At 39.1% G+C, this 26,831-nt stretch overlaps 2 protein-coding genes and 1 long non-coding RNA gene across 3 annotated transcripts in view; 1 reads left to right on the top strand and 2 right to left on the bottom strand.

Moving 5' to 3' along the window:
• The window catches only part of LOC310747373 (vomeronasal type-2 receptor 26-like), a gene marked incomplete at both ends in the record, with an annotated part of 29,490 nt that extends 20,847 nt beyond the window's left edge, over positions 1-8,643 (bottom strand). Inside the window, 3 exons of the mRNA XM_083581736.1 lie at positions 4,716-5,301; positions 5,999-6,290; positions 8,426-8,643. Of these exons, the coding sequence (XP_083437862.1) occupies positions 4,716-5,301; positions 5,999-6,290; positions 8,426-8,643 (1,096 nt within the window). The remainder of the gene's footprint in view (positions 1-4,715; positions 5,302-5,998; positions 6,291-8,425) is intronic.
• A 1,877-nt stretch (positions 8,644-10,520) lies between these two features.
• LOC310747372 (vomeronasal type-2 receptor 26-like) lies at positions 10,521-25,989 on the bottom strand (the record flags this gene model as incomplete). Its single annotated transcript, XM_083581735.1, has 5 exons — positions 10,521-11,425; positions 13,686-13,812; positions 15,465-15,686; positions 16,138-16,938; positions 25,951-25,989. 5 exons carry the CDS (start codon positions 25,987-25,989, stop codon positions 10,521-10,523), a joined length of 2,094 nt encoding a protein of 697 aa, XP_083437861.1.
• On the top strand, positions 21,798-24,620 carry LOC310746606. Its single transcript, XR_014540765.1, has 2 exons — positions 21,798-22,121; positions 23,777-24,620. It is a non-coding gene; the product is annotated as an uncharacterized lncRNA (long non-coding RNA).
• Positions 25,990-26,831: the final 842 nt, after the last annotated feature.

The following is a 26,831-nucleotide window of genomic DNA, read 5'->3' as shown; positions in this document are numbered from 1 at the left end:
GGTAATGCGGGGGGCAGCGCAACCGATTTTGCAGGATGTAGCTTTTGCCGGCTTCAATGTGAAGGAATTGGCTCCGGGATGTCAGAAGCTCAACAAAAACCGCTCAGCTGGAAACGAAGGGGCAAAGAGGGCGGTCCCCGGTCGTGCCCAGCCATAAATAGGCTAGGCCACGCCTCCCCAGCCCGCCGATTGGCGGGCCGGGTGGCTGACACGCCCGGGGATTCCCTAACCACGCGGGGGCAAGGGCCAGCCCCCGCGCGAGATGTGGGAGGGAATTCTGCCCGCAACCCCCTCTCCTCCCAGGTCGGAAATGGCTTTGTCAAGAACTAACCAAGGGTTTCCAGTCAATATTCTGTAGCCCCTCTCTAAAGCATAATAGAGGGAATGTGTCACTGCATACTTATGTGTATGCTTAATCAGTAAATTAAAAAGAATTCAATCTTAGCAAACCTCTGTATGTGCAGATTGGAAGTTAGCTCTTTGCTGGATTTCTCAAAATATTATGACTTGATTACCTGAAGCATAAAGTTTTAAAATATACATCTAAATAAGTTTTATGAATGTAAATGCACAATGGAAAAGAACTTGGATGGATACTGCTAAACACATATTGAGAGAAAATGCAGATTTACATACATTTTTAAGAGGATTTTTTTAAAAAAATAATAATCAAATTAATGAAGCTGTGTGTAAAAATATGTTTACTAAACGATTAGGTACATTGCCACCCAAATCTTTCTACCAAGTTTCAAAAACTGGAAACAAGAACCTTGGTGAATATATTGTTTCCTGTGGATATTTTTCTTTGTTTTAGGGAACCGTATATAAATTTGTGCATATATTTCTTACCCTCCTGGGTTGTAATCTTCCCTTCTGGACATGGGGTGCAGTCATAGCAGCAAAATGGCTCCCCCTCTTTCACTTTCTTGCTAGAACCAGGATGACAACTGTCAGAGCATACAGATTTAGGCAGTGTCTAAATTCAGAAATGAAAGAGAGAGAAAATTCAATTCTCAGAATAATATAGCCATAATCCTCAAGTTTCTGAGACATTTTTGAAGTAGCAAAGGACAGTCCCTGCACTCCTGATTGAGCCTCCCATCTTGAGTGATATTTGTTGTGGGAGCGGGAGACGGTTCTCCAAAGAGAGCTTTTGCCAAGCACTTTAAGATAATAGACATACTTCTTTCTTAGTAGTTCAGGATCTCCACATTTCTTTTTAAGAAGACAGTGGGGGAGAAAGAAATCCGCATTGTTACAGGAGAAGATCCTGCTCATTAGCTGATGAACGAATTAGCATATCATAGAAATGGATAGTTGGAAGGGACCCAGGGGATCATCTAGTGCAGTGGTGTCCAAACTTTTTTCAAAGAGGGCCAGATTTGATGAAGTGAAGTGCCATGGGGGCCGACCAAAGGGCCAACCAAAGTTGTTGACCTTTTTCAAAGATTGAAGTTCAGCTTCTTTTTAGGAATTTACCCAAGGAAATAAACTACCAACGGGGCCAGATTAAACTGACTGGCGAGCCAGATTAGGCCCCCAAAATGGACTTTGGACATGCCTGATCTAGTGCAACCCCCTGCAATGCAGGAATATGCAGCTGTCCCATACAAGGATTGAACCTGCAACCTTGGCATTTTCAGCACTATACTTCAACCAACTGTGCTATCATGACCCCTGTCTTATATCATCACAATTTCTCTGGAACTTCTTAAGTGCGCTTGAAATGCCACAAGGGTATCAACATTGCCATTATAATTGCATTGCACATTCTGGAAAATGTTCTTGTTGAATAAATTATTTGTTTTGCTATGTTTATTGATCAACCTGACTTGTTAACTAAGTGAAGATGCCTGTAGCCGTGTAAAATAGATGGAATTGCTGAAAAGCATTTAAAAGAAGGTAGCCTCTTCTTTTAACATGGTTGTTTGAAAGATCATTTATTGTGGCAGCTTGCTTCATTCAGCAGTTGTTGTTGTTGTTGTTGTTGTTGTTGTTATTAAGTCAGTAGTAAGGGAGAGACGAGGCAGGCTGTTGAAGAATCCGGGGTCTTCCTGTCCTGCTGCAACCATCTCCCCTCCTCCCTGGTCTCGGAACAAAAGAGGGATGAAGAGAGCAGAGCAGAGACAGACAAGGTGATGAAGTATCAGATTGCTTGGAAAGACCGGGGGGGGGGGGGGAGGAACTGTGGGAAGATAGGGATCTTCAGTCCCTGCAACTTCCTCATAGGGGCTAGATCAGACAGGACTATTTGCTGTGCACACTAGGCCTTGTCTCTTGAGCTATCTTGTTTCTTTGAATAAAGAATTAACTTCATGGGCACCGTGTGAGTTATTGCTGCCCTGCCCTTGACAACTGCTTCTGACAGTTGTGCTATTTTCAATCCCAACAACAGCTAACAGTTTTAATAAGGGCTGAAAAATGCTAAGCAAAATAACATTTGTATATTATTCAGGAGTGTTCATTCAAAATCGGAATCTTCCCAAATGGCTGACGATTACCTCCTACCTGGTTAAACCAGTTATGCCATGTTATGATATCCTCACTGATAGCAAGTGCTTGGTCTGGAGGAACCTGGGGATCAATCTTCCCAACTTTCACTCTTTGAAAGGATTGATTTGAGAAAACAATCCAGTTGGTGACATCAAATCCAGCTACTATCGCCCCATTCTGGTCAAAGGAAATCTTATCCCCAGCACTGTTGTTAAATGAGATATGCCTCAGAAAATGGTGGAGCTAGATTGAAAAGGAAATGGCAGTTCAGGAAGGAATAATGTTGCATTGCATATTTAAGGCTGGAGATTCTAAATATCCATTCTGGATAGAAGCCATCTTTTTTCTTTTCTTTCCCCCCTAGAAAATAACAGGCTTTAAATATAAGTTTGAAGCCACAAATGTATCACTTTTTGAAGTTCATTTTCAAATACAGATGGTCAATAATTATGGCATCCTGTTTCGAAAATGCACAAACAACCATAAAAGCACTGATAGGTTATTGAAAGTGATGGCTCCATGGGTTTCATGGTATATACACTGTGGGTTTACATATCATTCTTTCTATACTGCAGGTTCGGAGGTAAATATGGATCCTTATCCATCATCCACATGCAAAAGGATGGTATGAGCAGGTTTGGGGGAGCCTCAAGAGTCCCATAGACTGCAAGAAGATCAAACCTATCTATTCTGAAGGAAATCAGCCCTTAGTGCTCACTGGAAGGACAGATTCTGAAGCTGAGGTTCCAATACTTTGGCCACCTCAGGAGAAGAGAAGACTCCCTGGGAAAGACCCTGATGTTGGGAAAGATTGAGGGCAAAAGGAGAAGGGGAGGGCCGAGGACGAGATGGTTGGACAGTGTTTTCGAAGTTACCAACATGAGTTTGACCAAACTGCGGGAGGCAGTGGAAGACAAGAGTGCATGGTGTGCTGTGGTCCATGGGGTCACGAAGAGGCAGACATGACTAAACGACTAAACAACAACAGGAAGATTTGCAGAGGTACAAAAGAAGACTTTAGGGAAGGAAACCCTGAGGAGGGTACAACCCCCCAAACATCCCAATGAGGACTGAGAACATTTAGCAGCCAAAGAATGCTTACTGTTTGTAAGGGAGGAAAATTGAAAAACTAGGTAGGAAAATGGAAATGCCATGGTATTTAATAATAAAAAATAAATACGCAAATAAATATAATTCATATGTTCACACACCCCAGTATCTAAGCAAATCCTGAGGTCCTTGAACACACCATTACCCATAAAGAATGTAGACCATTTTTTTGTGTGGGTCCTTTCAGGTAGTAAATTGAATATAACTCAAGTTCATGGAACATTCTATATAGAAATACTTGAATTTACTTCAAAAATAAAACAGAATGTACAAGAAAGGGTTTGAGTACATAGAACTTGCATACACAAATAGGACAATAGTGTCCAGTATCTGTAAGGAATTACACATTTCAAATTCTTTTTACAATTCCAACAAGAAAGCGTGGAGGAGAAATACAATTTTGTCTGCATCTTGATAACCAATTTGTGAACTGTGAACAAATGTGAACTGAAACACCAATTTCCTGCCCAATTCACACTTCTCTGAATTTTGTGGTGCAGTTCATTTGTGAAAAGAATATATATTATATTTAGATGAAATTGCTTGGGAAAATGTATATACTAGTCAAACCTATTTGCAAAAAAACCAAACATAAGGATTTCACAAATATAGCCACATTATCTGAGGAATATGGAGAAGAAAATTTATTTTAAAAACTGTAAAAAAACATCTTGATGAAGGTGGAATGAAAAACACAGACTAGAACTCAGCTGGAATAAAACTCATATTTTCATTTTTGCTGTAGATTTCTACTTCAATTTTCAAACATTCCCTCTTCGGTGGTACACAGTGAAGAGGCAGGGCATATAATGCAGATGAGGATGCTCAGCCCCTTACCTGCCACAGCTGTTGATTCTGAAGCTTCAGTTCTCCACGGCCTGCCATTGATCTGTGTTTGACTTGAGATATAGACATGGCATGCAAAGCTTGGGCCACAACATAAACAGCATTGTAGATGTTGTAGCTGTGGCTGGTCATGCTCATTTCAAAAAAAGGACCAGGAAGATTCTCCAATCTCTCTTCCCCGGTGCAGATATCTCCCTTCACATTGCCAGTAACTTGATTTGTGAATACACAACCAAATGCCTGTTGCCAGAAGTCCATGATAAAACCATCCCCTTTTGAGCTAGAAGGGTTTTTGTTCTCAACAAATTTGTGAAATCCTGGTACATCACCAGAATGAGCTGTGAAGGAGAGGGCCCCGTGCAGTATTTCTGTATCCCAAGTCCTTTGATAAACAAATGATGTAAGCTCCATCTGGCCTGTCATAATCCACACTTTACCTTTTGGCTTACTTGGCATTTGTTCTTGTTCTGACAGATACGGGAACCATCTGAAAAAAGGCACAGCATACGATTCCCCATAGACCACAACTGCATTGGCTTTGTTGTTAATTATATTATCATGGATTTTTGCCCCCTTGTTAAACAAAGCATTAACTTCTGTGATAAAAGTGAATTTCTGAGTTCTTTCAGTGAAGGCAAAACAAATACCACTCTGGGAGAAAAGTGGAACTACAGTTTGTACAAATCTATCTCCATATTCATCATTGCTGGTAAGGATCCCAATCCATGTCCACCTGAAATGCAGAAGGAAATAGAGAATCCCCTGATACTGGAGGTCTTCCTTGGGGCTCATCTGGTAGAAATAAAGTCCTGGGGTTTTATCATTCATCAATGGTGCAGATCCATATATGAGCTAAAGAGAAATGTGGGGAAGGAAGAAAGTGACAGAAGTGATAACCACTTTAACCTGAAACATGTTGTTATATCAAATATATCAACAATTCTTCCAACGGTGCTACGAAACTGGTATGTATAGAGAGTGGAAGCAGGGGCAGACTTTTGTAATATGGTGCCCTTAGCAAGGACAAAATTTGTTGTCCCCCTACATATTTCTTATTTTCACAATAATTCCTTAATTATTTATTGTTGTTTCCTCAGCTTGGTGTGAGGAAACCGCTCACACCCACCCATATATGTGTCGCTGGCGGAAGCAGAGAGAACAGTGTCATGTGTAAGGATTTCCAATAGATTCAAGGTGTAAGAGATAATTGCAACAATACTGAGGACTTCTTGGCTCAAAAGTCTCACTCTTTAGAGACATAATTGTAAAAAAGATGACGTATATATATCCTGAAGCAGAGCCAAAAGTTTTCAAGAGATAAGAAGTTCCCTGAATGCTCCCCAAATTGTCATTGCAGTGGTTGAAATGAAAAATAAAAACTTCTGCCTCAGGATTAGGCTGCAGTTTTAAAAAATCTCCCATCCAACATTCACGCAAAAAATATGTCCCTCTGGTTATTTGGAATGCACAGATTTGTTTTTCCAAACTACATCATACAACATAGATGGAGTAAATCCCTATTCTGGACACCAAGAGAGAAATATCCCACCTGTGGAACCTTATAGATATCCAATATTGTTGCCACTTGAAGGGAAGTCTGGGAGTCCAGTCCCCCAATAATGGCTAAAAGGTTTTGCTTGATGTCACAGATGTAGTTGGGGACAAATGTTTCCAGTGTGGATGTGAGTAACATTGTGGCATGATAGGTCCATTTGGCATTGAAATAGCTGTCATAGATGTGGAAGCCTAGAGTGACATTGGGTAGAATCTGAGGATTTTCATTGATCTCCTTCACTGCAAATTGCAAGGCCAGGATGTTCTGGTAATGCTTAGGCACCACACTAGAAAGAGAGTTGCATTCCTTATCAGAAAAGTATGCCACACTTTGTAAATGCTTCACAGCTATGTTCTACATTGAGTTCCAGTGCTTGTCATTAGGTCAACTAGGCAGCTGCCCATGGGGCAGACCTCAAAGGAGTGATTCTGTCTTCACATGAGAGGAATACTGCCCATTTAGAAACCAAGTGATAGATTTCCTGCAACCAGGGCTTTTTTCAGCTAAAGTTTGCCGGAACTCAGTGCTAGCACCACTTAGGTGGGTGCCATTGCCATTATAAGAGAACACTGGTGGCATTCATGCTGAGTTCTGGCACCTCTTTTCCTAGAAAAATAGCAATGCCTGCAATGTTTACTAAATGAAATGAATGAACTCTACTTCGTGTCTGAGAAATCTCAGAGGTAACAGAGCATCCGTTCAGAATTACATTGCAAATAATAAATTTTTATGGCTTCAACCAAAGTAGCCTGTGCTTTTTTTAAAAAAAACACATATTTAAATGTGGGGGGTGGGCAAACTACAGCCCCCAAATTGCCATGAAGCCTTGACCAAAGGAGATAAGTATGACACAATGCCAAAGCTTGGAAAGTGGCCAACATTTTATATACATATAGATATAGATTAAGGCTGTATCCACACTCCCAATTACTCTACAACCAGTACTCCCCGCCCGCTACTGTTGTTTTGGGACATGGTGTACACATGACATGAGCAGCAATCCATATCTATCCTGTATGTGCTCCTTCATGTCCTCTTATAAAATCCAGTGTTTTGATGCATTTCCCCCCAAACCAGCTTTAATCCAAATCAAGAAAATGCATAATCTCGATGTGTTTTAAAACAGTAACCTGTACGCAGCTTAAATCTCCAACAACTTATCTTAGATACAGGATGTGAAGATGGGGTTGAGAAAGGTTTCTGTCGCAGACCTTGGGAAACTGCTGCCAGTAAGAGTTCAAATTCAGCTAATTGGACCAATCACATTATAACACAACTTTAACACATTTTCATTGAACTGTAAGATCATCCACATCAGTAGAAAAGTAGATGTCTGAATAAAATTCAAAGAACTTTGAAATGGTTGTGAGAATAAAAGGGGATAAGTGTGGAAATCTGTTTTGTTTTTTCAGAAGAGGGTCTGTTTTATATATCATTTTCTAGAATACTAAATATCATGTTTGCAGAAGGCAAAAAGAGGATTTAACTATTTCTAAATATGTGGGCAAATATACATGTGTTATTTTACGACAACATATATTATGAAAAATGATTGTGAGATACACACACACACACACACACACACACACAGGGTATATATAACATGAGGCGCAGGAGGAGAGATGGAGTACAAGGCACACAATGGGACAGAGTAACCATGCAGAAACATTTTTGGCAGATAACTTGACAGAGGAATTAAAAGCTTTAATCCACCTTGGTATTCATTAAGGTTTTTTGAGATGGACCAGCCCATCAAAGATTCCCTTGCCTTGGTTAAAAAATAACCAGAGTCCCCCTCCACTCCACTTAAAAAAAACCCAAGGAGACAACTGTTCTTTTTCCATTCTAATTTGAGGGGTCTAGAAAATGATATGCATTAATACTTTGCCAGGGATTGAACTCCCATGCAAATGTTGCCACGTGTAATGAACCCAGTTGCCTGCCATGGTATATAAGGGATTAAAGCATGAATCAAAGTGGAAACCTGAAATTATTATTTTTTAAAATATTTTTTATTAATTTTCCATCAATAAACAATACATATCACACCACATTACAACTTCCACAGATTTTCTCATTTTTTGGACTTCCTTCAGCCTCTCTGACAATCATCCGAATTAAGCTTTTTTAATTACACATTTCCTAAATTTGCTATTAGCTTTTGGCATACCCTTCCACATCTGTTTTTCTTTTTTACAATATTTCTTAAGTTTTTACAGAGCTTCTTTAAATGCCACTAACATTATTTCTTTGTCACTTATACATTCCCAGTACTCAACTAACTTTCCCCAGTCCTCGATGAACCTTTGATCTCGTAGGTATCTAATTTTTTTTTAAAAAAATATTTTTTATTAATTTTACATCAAGAAACAATACATATCACACCACATTACAGGAAACCTGAAATTATTAATTCCTTACTTAAGCTCTTCAGGTAATGCTGGTGGGGGTTCTTGGTTGAAGGCTATTGAGTTGGAGATGATGATGCTGTGAGAGGCGATTCCACCAACGATGAAGTCTCCATTCTGATGATACTGATGGAGTGGAGGCTGTGGAACAGGGACATTGCATTTAACAATGCGAGTCTTGGCTATTACATGAGGAAGTAGCATCAATATCAAGACCAACAATGCCACCATCCTTGCTATAAACATTGCCTTAAAACTGGAAAAACATATTTCTTACTATGACAGTATCATTGAGAAAAAACATTGGCAATTTAGTCTCCTTATATGTATAAAATACAGAATGCAAGATAACGTTTTGTCTTTTTTTAAAAAAATCCTGATCATGCTGAAAGATCCTTGTCTATTCACATTCCCTAATTCTAGCTGTGATCGCTAAAGATTGCCAGTCTTCTTGATCACCTTCCATATGTTTTGAATTTCAATTTCCAGCATCCACCACTGGCTGGTTCTATTGAAGTTGTAGTCCAAAACAGTTGGAGGACATCATTTGGGGGAAGATTTGTGTGTATTATCTTTTACAGACTGTCTCATTAGCTTTGATGGTGTCCACGTTCATGGGGGGATAGAGAAATTGGAGAATTACTATACTTATGATAATTAAAGGAAACACGTTCACCAACTGAAATCTATCAATTCTCTGAGGAATTGTGAAACTGAATTTATTTGTCTATCTTAACAGAAGTTTTAATTTTCACTTAGTTGGGTGAAAGTTAGGCATTACTTTTGTTAACTTTGTGAACTGGTCAATTGATTTTGCTCACACACTTCTTCTGTACTTAAAAGGAGGCGGGGAGCCTTTGCCAATACACCCAAGAAAGATGGGTAACAGGATATATTTATTAAAACTAATGAGGTCCGGGCAGTGAGGTGGATTAATGGGAGGATTTCAACTTTCCTAGCTCCCGAGTCAGTTGCCTGTCACATGCTGTGTTTTCACAGCAAGGTCCAAGGAAACTCCTTTCACCTTGCCATGTGCTCTATATGCGTGTGTGTACACACACCACATGTGCACCATGGCCCATTGGCCAATGTTCACCTCAATGTTGCAAGACCCAAACACCTCTCTGGCTTTGATTCTAGTTGGATATTCTTCTGTAATTTTCCTTAAATGAGCAACTAACAAGGTCCATACACTGCTCCCAGAGTGCATAGAGGCTTGATGATATGTAAACACTGAGACAAAGTATTTTAAACTCAGTATCACTAGACAACTGAACCACTCAAAGCTCTGGGGAGAAAGATACAATGCATTCTATGACACTGTGAACAGTTAAAGGTACACAGGTTCCAGCTGTATTGTAAGCTATCTAGGACCTAGTGAAGCTGGTAATAAGAGGCAGAAAAAAGAGCAGGCAAAACAGAATGTTGCAAAAGCAGGCATAAACATCCTACATGCACTTAATCTCTGTAGTAAGTGCAATTCAATGGGCCCACAATTTGCACTCACTTTACATACACCATAGTAACCTTCCGCAAGTGAGGGAGGAAATAAATAAATAAATAAATAAATAAATAAATAAATAAATAAATAAATGTCAATACGCCATAGCAACATTCCGCAAGTGAATGAATAAATAAATAAATAAATAAATAAATAAATAAATAAATAAATGTCAATACGCCATAGCAACATTCTGCAAGTGAGGATAGATAGATGATAGATAGATGATAGATAGATAGATAGATAGATAGATAGATAGGGGTCACTAAGCAATGTTTTTAATTTCTTTTTGCTTTGATATATTTTATTATGCAGCAGAATATTTTTATAATTATAAGTAAAATAAAATAGCTTTTGCCTGAATGGCAAGTGATATGGCTTCTTTTGTACATGCAGATGCATAAACATGAGCCGATCTCGTAATAGATTGAGAGTGCGTGTTTGGAGAGCTTTAAGGAAAATCTAACCACAATAAGGGAACCATTCAGAAAATTACAAAGGTAGCAGTGTAAACATGATAGGTGCTGCAAGAGGAACATTCAGGCTTATACTGAGTGCAGACAAAAACCCCTCAGGTGTGCAATTTATAGCAAAATGTACCAAACAGTCATTCGGCCTTCCTCTTTATTAGATGTTCCCTATTATTCAGCTCAGGCCTCAGCACAATCAGATAACATTTGGGAAGGAAGATGCAACCCAGCAGCCCAGCACTGGAGGATAAGATGCAGAAGATCTCCACTGAAACCATATATTTTCCTTTGGTGCTCAGGTAGGAAGGAACAAAGGATATCCAAACACTGCAGAAGACCAACATACTGAAAGTGATAAACTTGGCTTCATTGAAACTGTCAGGTAACTTTCTGGCAAGGAAAGCCACAGTGAAACTAACAATTGCTAGGAATCCCATGTAGCCAAGAACAGAGTAGAACATTGTTACAGACCCCTCATTACATTCTAATACAATTTCTGAAGTCAAAGAATGCATATCAACATCTGGGAATGGGGAGGAGGTTGCAAGCCATAGAGTACAGATGCCTGCTTGAATAAGAGAACAGGAAAGAACAATAAAATTGGCCAGTCTTTTCCCCAACCATTTCCTCCCCCTTGATCCTGGTTTGGTAGCCATGAAAGCCAGAACCACTGTGATAGTTTTTGCCAGCACACAAGAAACAGCCACTGAGAAGATGATGCCAAAAGCAGTTTGTCGGAGGAGACATGTCACCTTCCAAGGTTTGCCAATGAATAAAAAAGCACACAGGAAGCAGAGTAGAAGGGAGATGAGGAGTGTGTAGGTGAGGTCCCGGTTGTTGGCTTTGACAATGGGAGTGTTGTGGTGCTTTATAAACGTCCCTAGCACCAGAGCTGTCATCATAGAAGAAGAAAGAGAAAAACAGGCTAAACTGATCCCCAAAGGTTCTTCATAAGACAGGAAACTTACTTTCTTGGGAACACATGCATCTTTTGGGGGGGTTGCATAGTGTTCATCTGGACATTTAAAACAGTCATTCATATCTGAAAATGAAAAGTCTGATGTTAATCTTCACTCCACAAATCTTACTAACTAGATGTAAATGTTCCTCATGCACAGTTAAAGCATATGTAGCCCTACCACCCTAACACACTGGAAGTAGTGATTTGTCCGTGGCAGTTTTGTGACAGTCACCATATGTACATCTAAACAACAGTTATATCCCATGATTAAGGACAGTGATGCAACAGGACAAATACATTAAAATCACAGTGATTATAAAATCCTGATTTTCCTTTGAGTAGGCAGCTATTTATAAATCTTGAAGTAAGAGTAAAAGCTGTTCTAAGATTTCTAAGGCGCACTGTTATCATTTGTCCAATTATTCCTATAAGACTGAGAGAACAACATGCTGTTCAATGAAAAGAGCAAAAGAACCTGTGATATTTCTAGACTCAAGGGCAGTAATGGAGGATAAATTTGGTCCACATTTCATAGCTTATCAACCTGACCTGGCACTCCCAAGGATCTCCCTAACTTTGTGGTGCAATCCTGGTTCATGTATATGGAGGTCCTGGGCTGCCCAGATGACAATACCCTCTTTTGGCCTCACTGATGTGATCAATAAGAAAGGAAAGCAATACATTTGGCACCAGCTTGGCTGTGGGAATTGCCGGTAGGAGGCAAAGAAGACACCATTCAAGTGCATTAGGGCCTCAGCTCTAGATTTGAGTATGATTTACTTCAGGCATAGGCAAACTTGGCCCTCCAGATGTTTTGGGACTACAACTCCCATCATTCCTGACCACTGGTCCTGTTAGCTAGGGATGATGGGAGTTGTAGTCCCAAAACATCTGGAGGGCCAAGTTTGCCTATGCCTGAATTACTTCTTAGCTTATTCTTTTCCAAGAGATGTCCTTTCAAGGCAGGGGGTATCGATTGTTCTTGGGGTTTACTCCTGAATATTTCCTCATAAATGAATACAGCCACAAAGCAGTGGAAGTTTAGGATCTGAGTTTTCCTTTTCCTAGATGAAATTAGGAAGCCTTCACAGGTTGATGGTCCCATCTGCCCCCCACTTCTCTCCACAGCATGTGCAGAAACCACCTTCTTGATCATTGGACCCACTATTGGTCTTGTCCATTCAGTCTGCTGAAGCCTGTCTTCTCATGAAGGGCAAGTCCCTAACTCACAGAAGTAGCCATTGGCTACCTTCACCTGGTTAGCTGGCCATTGAAGCTGTTCCCGGGGTGTGGCCACTGTTGGATGCTGACAGCTTCTAGAAGTCACAAATGAGAGCCAAGTACAGCAGGGGGGACCAGTGATGGACAAACTACCCAGAAGGAGCACAGCATGTCTCCCACCAAAGATATTGCTTTCCATACACCCCCCACACACACCGCAGATCTTAAGTTGGAATAAAATGTAAAATGTAAATTTTTTCTTTGTTACCCGGCCTTTCATTTCACCCCATTGTTTGTTCATATCACTGCTTTGGTTGATGCTATGATATTTGATAACACTGGGTTCTTCTGTTAATTTCAGCAACTGAACTTAAGCATTTATTATATGAAATTTGAGCTAGGAGGATGCATTCTACTTAGCTCATGCAGCGTTTCAACAGTTCATGACCAGAAAAATAATGGATAAGTGCAGTGAAAAGATTTAGAAGAAAACACAGCTTGCCCCTGGCTCATTAGGGTGTGATTGTCAGATTCTTTAACCTGCCCTCCCTCTCTCTACTGACTCTATAGGAAAAGCCATACATCCCATTCAGAATTGAACCTCCCAACATCAGGAAGAACTTTCCAACAATAAGAGTGTTGAATAGTGGAACGAACTCCCTCAGACTCTCCTTCACTGGAGGTTTTTATGCAGAGGTTGCGTGGCCATGTGTCATGGAAGCTTTACTTGAGGTTCCTGCATTGCTGAGGTTGGACTAGATGACCCTTGGAGTTCCCTCCAACTCTACCATTCTATGATTTTATGTTATCTGCTGTTACTTTAGTTTATGGTGAGTTTATTCTGCATTAACATTTATTGTACATGGCCCTGTGACAATATGGTAAAGAAAAATCCTTAATAAACAAGTAAATAAAATGATATTTACATATCAGTTCCTCTGGATTATAGCCAATCTTAATACTAACTTCTACAATATACAGATAGGTAGCCGTGTTGGTCTGCCATAGTCAAAACAAAAATTTTTTTTTCTTCCAGTAGCACCTTAAAGACCAACTAAGTCTTTAAGGTGCTACTGGAAGAAAAAAAATTTTTTGTTTTGTTCTACAATATAGTTCTTACCCTTCTCATTTGAGATCTTCCCTTCTGGACATGGGAAGCAGTCATAGCAGCAAAATGGTTTCCCCTCTTTCACTTTCTTCCTAGAACCTGGATGGCAAGTCTCACTACATAACGAAAGAGGTCGTGTCTAATGCATAGAGGAAAGAGGAGAAAGCAAATCTTGAGGATGATCACCCAGACATACCTGGAATACTGTAGTCGGAGATCAGCAAAAAAAAGTCTGGGAAAATCCAGACGTATGGCAACCCGTGTTGGCAGTGTCATTTTTGCCGATTTTCCTCAAAAATAGCTCAAAAACTTCATTTTTTGCAATTTTGCCAATAATTTTAATTCTAGTATGTTTATTCACTCTCTTTGGCTCATCCAGAAACTAACGTTACTTCTGAACTCATATCTTACGTTTCTTAACTGAAGTGCTTAAAATATACTAGTTCTACATTTCATTTGTTATTTTCCTGTTTCCAGAGCAGAAAATCAAGTGTTCAAAGGGGTTTATTAGGAAAGTGTTTAATATAGTTAATCCTGATTTCTAACATGGTAGGGTGAACATGTACTGAAAGTATCATGGACCTTCATAGCAATTCTATTGTGTGTTTTGTGTAGGAAGCTCAAATGTAACCTAAAGATAAGTGTCTTCTTTGTAGAAACCCACTGTTTAAAAAATGCTGATTTGTAGATAATAAACTGTTCTTCAGGCAGTTTATTATTTTGAGAAACTCAGGAGAAAAAAAAGTAATATTTCTAAATTTAAAGCAGATACACAATAGGTGAGTGCACCAATAACAGCATTAGGTTCAGACTCATTCTACACAATCATTGTCTGAGGAACTATAATGCTTGACCCAAGCCCATCCAAGTCTTCTTCAATTCCTCACACCCATTCAATATTGGGATTTTTTTTAAAAAGAAAGACAATGGAATTTGCAAGCACACTAGTGCCCCTAGAGGGAATGAATCATGATAAAATATAGGTAAATGGTTTAAGAGGCTTTTATATAAACTGTTTCTCCCCCCTTTCTTTTACTTTCCTTTTTTTATGGAATTGGGTGGAATTTCCAGCAAGATCTGACAGCATCAGTACTCCAGAATTTCAGAACTATAGTTTTCAGAAAGACAATTTTTCCACAAGGCCAGCTGTTAGCATTTTGGTATGAATAAAAAAAGCTATAACTTAAACTCCATTAATGATTTGTGAGCAATTGTCTGAAAATCGGTCATGAGAAGGATTCCCTGGCAAGAAAACTGCAAAATCATAGAAAAAGAGGTTGAGGGGTTTTTGTACTAATAAACATTAACATTGATTTTGAGTGAGAGAACTCAACGGGATTTGCTTTCTGAGTAAAATGATTTTTTGTGATTACAAGGTTGACATGTCAATAACCACAGAAATTTCTGTATGCCGCCTTTCCACTCTGGTGTTTGCTTTCCTTTCTCCCTTCATTCCATCCTAGCATGATGGCATTCTTGTATAGCACTGTTTTAATTTTAGAATTGCCAAAACACCACAGAGCACTCCACAAGTTCCTCTTACCATTTGTGCCTCCTTATACAGGATCTGCTTCACATCTGACCAGCACAGTATTCCTATGAGGCACCCTGCTTTGCCTTTGATTTCAGGATTTGTCTAATTCTGATGCTCTTCCCAGTTAATGCTATAGTCAGCAAAAAGATGTGACAATGAAGCAAGACTGAATTGCTTGAGTATCACTATAAACACTGAGATTCAGCATACAAGCAAGAGTCAAAGATGACCCAAACTATGTATGTATTGTAGCCTACCTGGTTAAACCAGTAGTGCCAAGTGATGGCATCCTCATTGATGGTTAACATTTTGTCGAAAGGAGCTTGTGGATCTACCTTCCCAATCTTCACTTTTGATTGATTTGGTAAAAGAATGTAGTTGATAATATCAAATCCAGCTGCTAATTTCCCATTCTCATCCAAGGATATCTTGTCTCCAGCACTGTTGTTAAATGAGATGCATCTCAAAATGTGATGGAGCTATATTGAAATAATAATAAAAGGTTTAGAAAATGCTACAGATGTGAGAACAGAGCAAGAAACTTCATTTGTTTCACAATCCATGCATTTATTTGTTTCTAAAAGTGCATTCATATTTGTTATGTATGTCATCATTTGTTTGTCTATCTGTTTGCAGAGGCAACTTCAGAACTTTGTGTCAGCTATTATTTTATTCTCTAGGGATGTCAAGGACGTTGGAATACAATGTTTACTTCTGTACTGGCTGTTAGCCCTTTAGTGTTAACCACAACAACAAAAAAAGAAAGTAGCCAGGGATCAATAAACGATTTACAATTCTAACTGGTGGAAAGAAGAAGGAAGACATAACTTTAAGGATAGGAAGTGTCTGTGCAGAAAGCTTTCTGTTCAGATTACTGCTGTTAGATCCAGAACTTACAATATTGCCCCTGTTAAATTCAAAATATGATACCTTCCAAAACTGTTGATTCTGAAGCTTCAGACCCACTCCATCCAACATTGGTCGGTGTTTTAGCCTAGTTGAGGACATGGCCTGTAAAGCATGAGCCACAGCGTAGACAGCATTGTAGACACTATAGCTATGGCCAGTCATTCTCATTTCAAAATAGAAAAAAGGAAGGTCCTTTAGCTTCTCTTTCCCTGTGCAAATATTCCCCTCCATATCACCCTGATTTGTATTTGGAAATACACAATCAAAGGCATTTTTCCAGAAGTCCTTGATGAAACCATCTCCAGAAATGCTGTAAGGGTTTCTACCTTCTGCAAACTGGTGAAATCCTGTCAGATCTTTGAACTGATATGAGAAGGCTATAACGTCATGGAATTTGTCTGTATCCCAATTCCTTTGATAGGAAAAAGATGTGAGCTCCATCTGAGCTGTAGTTATCCAAATTTTGCCTTTTGGTTTCTTTGTCAGGTGTTCTATATCTGACAGATATGGCAACCACCTGAAATAGGACAAAGAAAAGGATTCTCCATAAGCCAGAATTACATTGGCTTTGCTGTTCATCACTTTAAAATTTATTTCTTTCCCCCGATTCACCATACTTGCAATGTCAGAGATAAAAGCAGTTGTGGGAACTCTTTCTATGAAGGCAAAACAGACACCTTTTTGGGGAAACATTGGAAGCACGGTTTGCACAAATCTTTCTCCATCATCAGTGTCCATAACAACAACCCCAATCCAAAACCATCGGAAGCGCAGAAGCAAAGAGAGGATCCCCTCATACTGAAGCTCTTCCTTGGGAACCATCTGGTAGAAGGAAAGGCCTGGGTGTTTATCACGTATCACTGGAGCAGGGCTATATGTTAGCTGAAGATACATGTGAAGGTGAAATGGATTAGAAAATAAAAATAGCATTTAATTATCACTTCCAGTTGATCAAAGCATTTGAGATATGTTTATTTAGCTCATAGCTGCCATTGTCAATGAGTTTCAGATATGCTATAATTTTAATCATATTCTAGTACAGCAAAATGTATTTGCATGTATGCATATTATTGTTTTAATTGTTTGTGTATGAGAATGTCTTGATGGACTTGCAATCAATAAACTTTGTTAGGTTTGACTTCAGCTTGAGTCAGACAGTTAGTATCACAAGTCCCATGCTGTGGAGCACGTTTTCAGCAAAGATTTGGCAGACACCCGCACTTTTGACATTCAGGTGCCCATCAAAAACGTTTTTATGTCAACAGGCCTTTGCCGCTGTTCAGCTAGTCACTTTAATTATTATTTATAGGGGTTTTAATTAATTTTTAATTGTATACCTCACTGATTTTTACAAATAAATAAATAAATGCATGCAAATATTTTGGGATGAATGCTCATTGCACAGCCAATGTAATGTAACCTCCACACAAGTTTTGTGCAACTGTATAATCATGAATGGTCAATAAACAACCAGTTTTTAAACTCCTCAAATTATTTATGGCACAAAATCTTCCTAGACACTTCTAGGAATAAAATGTAGGCCCACAGAAGAAGCTTCCAAAAATGTTCTGTTAACTTATTAATCAATTCACAGAGTGAGCTATCTGACAAAGGAAATGTATGAATAATTAATCTGTCATACACCACTCACATATCATACCTGTGGAACCTTGTAGACATCCAGAATAGTTGCCATATCGAGAGATGTTTGGGAGTCCAGTCCACCAATTACTGCAGTTAGCTTATTCTGTATATCACAGTTGTAGTTTGGAAAAAATCTTTCCAATGTGTAAGTAAGCAACATTGTGGAAATGTAGGTCCACTTAGCATAGTAATAGTTGTCATAAATGCAGAAACCCAAGGTAATGTTGGGTAAGATATGAGGGTTTTCATTAATCTCCATTACTGCAAAGGCCAAGGCCAGGATGTTCTGATAATTCTTAGGCAATACTCTACAATGAGAGTCAGATTCTATATCAGAAGCATATTCCACAAGCATAATTGCTATGAAGGAAATAATTAGCTTTAGTGTATATATAAATGCTAAATCAATAACAATGACCATGACTCCTGGGCTTGAGATGACCCACAACAAAGAATGGATGCTTCCAGGTTGCAATGCTTCACTCTCATTCAAGATGTGCAGGCCTTACATATATTTGAATTCATATTCAAAATCTGATAATCTCTTCTTATAAATCCTATACAGTAATTTCTTCAATAGCAATAATAATATTGGTATTCCACATTTTATGAATTTTATCCTAAGTTAGCTACTCAGAGAAGACCCATTGAACCCAATGGACAGGACTCAGGCTCGTTAATTCCAATGAGTCTCTTCTGAAAAGGACTTAGCTGGACACAATTCTAACTATTTACCAAGTTGCTTATGGATATATTGTCAATAGGACTGTCAACAGGACTGTTGACAGATGAAACTACAGTAAGTCTCAGAAATACCAGAAGGAATGGAAACTGGCAGTAGAGCTCTAAGGGTGAGGGAGAAATCTCACAGTATCATAAATCTAATCAAGGGCTGATTATGTCACACGCTTCTGGTGAAACCAAGTTTCTTAAAGCGTTACATGAACACTAAAGAGATATAATACAAGAAGTTTTTGAAAAGCAGCTACAGTGTAGGAATGGTAGAGTTGATAAGTGAATACTTTCCCTTATCAGTAAATAAATCTGGGAGACTATTCATAATGCAAAAAAGAAGTTTTGAAAGAAGTTAAACCACTTTCCCAATCTTGATGATCCCAATCCATACCAGAACTACATGCAAATCTGGTTTGAGAATATAGAATTAAGCAGCCTTTTGTACCCAAAATATCAGGTATCCTTTAATTTATTTTAACAGCCTCAGCTAATATGTCACAGTTCAGAGGCTGTGACTCTAGCACGGACCAATCTATTGTCAAAACAAATGGAACTAAGAACAAGCAAGAGTTAAATCCTTACATAAGATCCTCCAAAGGTGGTGATGGAGGTTCTTCAGTGAATTCAATCGAATAGGCAATAAAGCCGCCATAAGAAGCAATCCCTCCAATGATGAGGTCTCCTAACTGATGATACTTGTGAAGAGGATAGTGTGGATACTGGATCCTGCATTTCACAGTGTGAGCCTTGTATGGCATGTGAGGAAGCAGTATCAGCAGTAGCACTAGAACCATCCTGCACAAGGATGCAAATATTCCTTCTACATAAATATTTCCCTGTTTAAGTTTATAACATTGCCACAGCAGTCTGCTTGATTACAGTGGTGCGCATTGGATGTTTAGAGTGTTCTCAGGCCAACGATGTCAAATGCAAGACCCCCATAAGCAGGCTGGTGAATAAATGCATCTTTCTAATCCCTAATAATCCCTCTAAGTGTTATATGGTGGTTTATATGACAATTGCCACATAGTGTTATTAATTTTAATAATGGAACTAAAATTACAAAGGGGTTGTTCACAAGCAGTGGTTAATTATAGTCTGAACAACAATAATAATAAAAGGATAGTAATCAGAAATTCAAAGTTGTAAATTCCCTATGGGATTCCTAAAGGATACATGTTTGCTACATCTGAACAGGATTTTTTCTTTTGCATGTATTTTAATAGGAAATGATTTCTGGCCTTGGCATTACCTACAACAAAGAATGAATACTAGGCATACAAGCCCTCAGTCTACAGCTACAAAAGAAATTAATGTATTCATTGATAGCACTGACTATGGCAGAATAGAACAGGACTGTTACTACCATTGATCTGGACACATTGTTGAGTCATATGAAATTTGTGGTCTACTAAGACCCCTAGATCCTTTTCACATGCACTACTGGCAAGCCAGATGTGTTAAGGATAATTGCTTAATTGACATTGAAAGGGGAATGCCTAAATGTGTATTACTGATGGCTTTAATGTGGAGAAATTCCATTGAAGTATACAAAGTGGTCTCTGAATTCCTTGATGGGTTGATAATTAAATGCTGTTGTTCTCTAGTAGATAATTCATGAGAGATTAACCTTAGATCACATTGAACTGCAAATTCACCATCATGCTGGTGGCTGAGTCTTTGTTCTCAACCTTTGTGGGAATAAGAAGCCTCTCTAGGAGCTCAACAGCCTTAAGGGCTGGAATGCAGGCTAATGGAGCTTGTGTGAGACAGAGCTATTTTTGGCAACTCTGATTATAAGTTCTTTTATTTCTAAGATGCTGAGCCTGTGCTAGACAACACAATTCTTGTGTGGAATTATTTGGATGTACCTTCGATGTTTTTGTTTTGTTTTGAAGAAAGTTCTGCAAGTGAAGTTTAGAGCAATCTAATGGGTCTGGACATTGTTTCATTCCAAAAGGAGTCAGTTTTTTTGCATCTAGTTGCCTCATGCTGCACAATATCTGCAATAGGATGTCCCCATCTTATATTTGTGCATCTGGTCCTTCCTGCGTGTAGAACTTTACATTTGTCCCTATTGAAATTCTTGGTGTTAGCTTGGGTCCACGTCTCCAGTCTGTTAAGGTCATCTTGAATGACATGCTAGTTCTTCCTCTTGCTTCAAATATAGCTGAAGAATTTTTAGTATTATTTTTAACCACTCTTGCAAGCATGAGCTGATTCTGAGTTTTGGCCTGGTTGACCTTCTCTCTTCAACTGTTGGCTAGACATATATATTCTTCCTTCATGATTTCCCCTTTCTTCCATTTCTTATGCATGCCCTTCTTAAACCTCAGCCTTATGCAGCCACACTAGTTTCTTCAGATGCCTCCCACTTTTCTTTCTTGTGCCCTATGCCAGCTTAGGCTGGCTCAGGCACACTGTCAAAAACAGCTTGGATTAGAGGTAATTCATGCTGGCTTCCTAAAGTTATGATAGTTCTGTAAGAGAGCTGGCATATATATGAAGCTGGTATAAATTAGGTTGGTATAACTTCCACTGGCAGAGGTAACCACTACTCCCAGTTTTGTTCAGGAGACGCTGGGAGGCACTACTGTTGCCATAGCAGGCAGATGAGTGAGAACCCTAGCTTTGAGGTTTTTATGACCAAACAGTATAGAAATAAATAAATGCATATATTAGATTAGGGCATTATGCTATCATATGTCTGACTTTTATGACAGTCCATTGAATCCAAACTTCTGTGAATCCAAACTTCTAAACATGTCTGAAATCTATGGAATTTATGGAATGCATGAAGAATTTGAAAAAGAGTCTTGAGGAAAGTGAGTTGGTATATATTCATAATGCTGTTTCTTACAGCGACACATGAAAATATATTACATAAATGCAACAAACACCACTGTATCATAGGCAATAACCAAGACACAGACAAGGACTTTCTTTAAGACTTTCTTCTTATTAGCAGGCCCCTGTCATTCAGCTCAGGCCTCAACAAAATAATGTAACATTTTGGAGAAAAAATACAGCCCAGCAGCCCAGCACTAGAGGTTAAGATAGAAAAGATCTCCACTGCTACCGTGTATTTCCCTTTAGTGCTCAAGTAAGTTGGAACAAAAGATAACCAAACACTGCAGAAGACCAGCATACTGAAAGTGATAAACTTGGCTTCATTGAAACTGTCAGGTAACTTCCTGGCAAAGAAAGCTACAGTAAAACTAACAATAGCCAGGAAGCCCATGTAGCCAAGAACACAGTAAAACATAGTTACAGAGCTCTCATTACATTCTAGTATAATTTCATCAGACACAGAGTGTGTGTCAACATCTGGGAATGGAGGATTAGTTGCCAGCCACACAAGGCAGGTGCCTGCTTGAATGACAGAACAGGAGATGACAATGGAGTAGGCAAGGCTTCTCCCAATCCATTTCTTCACCCTAGATCCTGGCTTAGTGGCCATGAAAGCCAGGACAACTGTGATGGTTTTTGCCAGCACACAAGAAACAGCCACAGAGAAGATGATGCCAAAAGCAGTTTGCCGGAGGAGACATGTCACCTTCCAAGGTTTGCCAATGAATAGCAATGCACAAATGAAGCAGAATAGGAGGGCGATGAGGAGAATGTAGGTGAGGTCCCGGTTGTTGGCTTTGACAATAGGGGTGTCATGGTGCTTCATAAAGGTCACTAGGACAAGAGCTGTGATCAAACAAAATGAAAGAGACAAATAGGCTAAAGCGAGCCCCAAAGGCTCTTCAAATGTCAGGTAGCTTACATTCTTGGGAATACACAAATCTCTGTTTTTGTTTGGATAATTTTCATCTGTGCATTCATAACAATCACTCAGATCTGGAAAAGAATAAAATAGTGATTTACCTATCACTACCTTAGTGATAAGTTGTACACATCTCATCAAAGATTGATAGATAGATGATAAATAGATGATAGATAAATGATAGATTGATAGATGATAGATGATAGATGAGATGATTGATATAGATAGATAGATGATAGATAGATAGATGATAGATAGATAGATAGATTAGATAGATAGATAGATGATAGATATAGATAGATGATAGATTAGATAGATAGATATAGATAGATAGATGATAGATAGATCGATAGATCATCGTTAGATAGATCGGTAGATACAAGATAGATGATAGAGGCCCAGTTTTCTAAGTGTAGCTTTTTCAAGATACAAGTTCATAATGAGTTTATTATTTATACCTAACACTTATATTTAAAAGAATTGAGGTAGCTTACAGAGAAGCCCCTAGTGAAGGAGCAGCAGGTAGGATTGAATCTTATACTTAGTAAAGGATCTGATTTGCATGGAGCATATTATTCCTCTTGCACAAGTACCTCCCCAGAAGCGATGACTCGTAGGAAGGAGGAGCAACCTGAATCCTGTAGGGTGGAATCACTTGCTTACCAGCTGCTAAGTGAAGGATTTCATCCTGCATGGTATTGCATTAAGGGGTGGTGCGGTGACCATGAAGAGGGAGATAATAGCCAGGAAAGAGAAGCTAAATGAGAAAGCCTGCATCCCAAATTCCAACAGCTTCCCCACCCCACCCCACCCCATCCCTACCTTCACTGGGAAATACATGAATGGCCAAGTAGCTTCGGCCTACGTTATTTATGCAGTATCTCCTTCTTCCCACCTAACTCCTGCCTTTCCTTTCTTAAAAGGCCTTATGCCTTTCCCTTGGGCAGCCCTAGATTATTCTGGGTCACCAACCTTCAACAATCCAAAGCTGTCTCAAGCCAAGTTGAGTGTCACCTCGAACAGCCCAAATCTGCCAAATGTGGATAAAAACTTTGATTCAGCTGAATCACTTGCACAGTTGTAGTAACAGACCTATTACTGCATATCTGAGAAAGCAACATGAGATGGGGAGAACTCAATTCATCCCTTTCTAGTGATGTGTACATGCATTTGCTGGTATGCTTACAAGTATCCTCATGATCAGGAATGTGGCCTGATCAGGAATGTGGCCTTATCTTCACAAGGCGACTTATAAACATGTTCAGGCAAATGCACTGACAAGGCTCCTTCAGACTTTTCTTTTGATCACACAGAAGGCAGAAGTGGAAGAGGTGTGGCTAGTGATATTTGGGGGCGGGGATATTGCACATGCCTATCTCCATATACGTGTTTGCATTCATGTATCCCAGCTGAACACTGAATGATGACTGTTTGAATATGAGTAGTATAAGGAGGGGCACATGATTCTCCAGACAGAAACAGTACAAATTATTTTTTATTCTTCTTCAGGTTCACATCCAGTGGCAGTAGAAGAAAACAAAAACAATTTTGTATGCTATGTCGGGTTGGACCTAATCTTTGTACAGTCTATTATTTACCTTCCTGGTCTGAAATCTTCCCTTCTGGACATGGGATGCAATCATAGCAGCAAAATGGCTCCCCCTCCTTCACTTTCTTGCTGGAACCAGGATGGCAACTCTCTGTACACACAGAAAGAGGTTGTGTCTAGTCATGAAAAAGAAAGAAGACTTTTACGGGGGGTGCAGACATCCATGGGATTCACTATTCCATGGTTTCATCCTATAATACTGTGCTACTCGTGGGATAAAACAGCTGAGGCCCATCATATATTCAAAACTAATAATAGTTTTCAAATGGTCAGTTGATATATGTTTCCATACATTTATTGTGTTTCTATTCACATTAATTACCTTTTTTGGAGTTTGCCCTTATTTAGCAAATTTTTAAAAGTACACAGAGACACATGCACACACACAAAGACAGTGACTTTCTTCTCATACAAGTATTAAAGAATAGCTACCAGATTGCTGGCTGGTGAATCTTACCTGGTTAAACCAAATGTGCCATGTTATGGCATCTTCATTGATGGTGAATGCTTCGCCTGGGTGAGCCTTGGGATCCATCTTCCCAACTTTCACTACAGGTTCTTCTCCAGAATTAACCCAGTTGGTAACATCAAATCCAGCTACAAACTGTCTGTTATTATCAAAGGAAACCATTTCCCCCACGCTGTTGTTAAATGAGATACTTCTCAGGGAATGATGGAGCTACATTGAAAGGGATACAAAGAAAATTTGTGGCAGTTGTCAAAATAAAGCAACCTCACAATGCAGGTCACAATCAAAAGTCTTTGTTGTTGTTTAAACCCATTAATGCTTGAACATTTTTTCCTGATCAAAAGTGATGGAGTGGAATCTTTCAGATAAAATAGTAATGGTGTGTGCAGAATGAACAGAAGACAAGCACTGTTTCGGCTGGTTTGAGTAGCTGTGCACATGAAAATATTTCACCAACCCATTCACCAATTTAAGCTATTGAGATAACACTAGTTCATTTTTGTGAAGATGTGGGAAGATGGAGCCTATCCATCACTATACTAAACAACACAGGAGGTGATTCAATTTGAGCCAAAAGTGCAGCAGTATGATCTGGGCTAATGTTAACCTCATTGGCCCCAAGAAGAAGAAACAAGATTGCTGTATGAAAGTTGAACTTTTTTCCCTTCATTCTGGATTGTGGTAACTAGAATTAAGATGAAAATGTGAGATCATAAAGAATTTAGCAAACATTTTGTTTCCACATTATGACCTATTATTTCACTCAAAATATTCTGCTCATCTACAAGAGAACTTTAACTTCCTTGCCTGCAGTGAAAGTTGTTTTTGATGTTTCAGTCCTTCTTCCTCCACCACTGCACTTCTTTTGAGTCTAGTGAAGGACATTTTATGGAAAGCATTGGCAACAACATAGACAGCATTGTAGATGCTGTAGCTATGGCCAGTCATGCTCATTTCAAAAAAAGAATGAGGGAGGCTTTTCAGTTTCTCCTTCCCAGTGCAAAGGTCCCCCTTCTCCTCATCCAGAGCATGAATTGGAAATCCACAGCCAAAGGCATTTTGCCAGAAGTCCCTGATAAAACCATCTCCTGTCCTGTTGAATGGATTTATGCTCTCAACAAACTCATGAAACTGTGGGACATCATTGGAGTGAATTCTGAAGGCGAGAGCACCGTAGAATAGTTCATCATCCCATGACTTTTGAAAAACAAATGAAGTATGTTCCACCTGCGCTGTTCCTATCCAGACTTTACCTTTTGATTCACCTGACTTGTGTTCTTGTTGTGATATATATGGAAGAAATCTAAAAAATGCCAAGGAATACGATTCTCCATAGGCAACCAATACATTGGCTTTGCTGCCCATTACTTCATCATGTATTTTTGCACCCTCTTCTATCACATTCTTAACGTCAGCAATAAAAGTCAATATTGGAATTCTTTTTATGAAAGCAAAACAGACCCCATTCTGGGAAAACAGTGGAACTACAGTTTGCACAAATCTTTCTCCATCTGAGGTATCCATAACAACAAGCCCAATCCATGTCCACCCAAAATGCAGAAGTAAAGAAAGAATTCCTGTATACTGAATGGCTTCATTAGGGACCATCTGGTAGAAGGGAAGACCTGGAGTTTTATCATTCATCACTGGAGCAGGGCTGTATGTTAGCTAAAGATAAATGGAAAGTGGAAATGGAAAATAAGATGCTTATATTTCTGCAGTAACATAACTGTAAGTTAGGTGTACATTTTTGAAGGGGTTGGGTAGCTACCCAACAAGACGTTCTCAGATGTTTTGCCTGAACCTGAATCTCTTGATTTGGACATGTCTGGTTATAAACCTTTCAACTACCTATCCCTTAGTCCAAGTGGCCATAAGCTGCATTCAGGGGTTTGGTGGTGCGTCTGTAAAATACAATTAAATATAATACAACACAGCGTATTACAATTGGCACAAGACAAACTATTAAGTGGTCTCCCAAGATCCATAGCAATTGTCAGTGACTTGGAACCACTGCCCCAATCCATTTACTTACTGCAACTAAACCAAAGTATGTGGTACTCTAATACTGACATAATAATCCTCTACCTATTATCTATGCTACCATTTCACTACTTGCTCTGTTGCTTCCCTGCTCTATTTTGTTATATGTTAAGTGCCTTGGGATGGGAACCTTCCATATCTGTTCTTACTAAGGTGTCATGCACATGAATGGAGCTTAATAAAAATAACAATAACCAGTGCTTTTTTTAAAAAAAAAAGTTTAGGGGTACTTTCATTTTCCTATTCATATTGAAAAACTGCCCTTCAATGAGGCCAAACTTGGATTCAAAAAATGTTTAGGGGTATGCGTCCCCCTGCGTCCCCCCAGAAAAAAAGCACTGGCAATAATATCAACACACGTGTACATCCTACCTGTGGAATCTTGTAAATATCCAAGGCATTTGCCACATGAAGGGAGATTTCGGAGTCCAGTCCCCCAATGA

This window comes from Podarcis filfolensis (assembly GCF_964270895.1).
Source record: "Podarcis filfolensis genome assembly, chromosome: 13".
NCBI classification, from domain to species: Eukaryota; Metazoa; Chordata; class Lepidosauria; order Squamata; family Lacertidae; genus Podarcis; species Podarcis filfolensis.
Note: the sequence above shows the minus strand (reverse complement) of the source record. Positions and strands in the feature narration are given on the sequence as shown.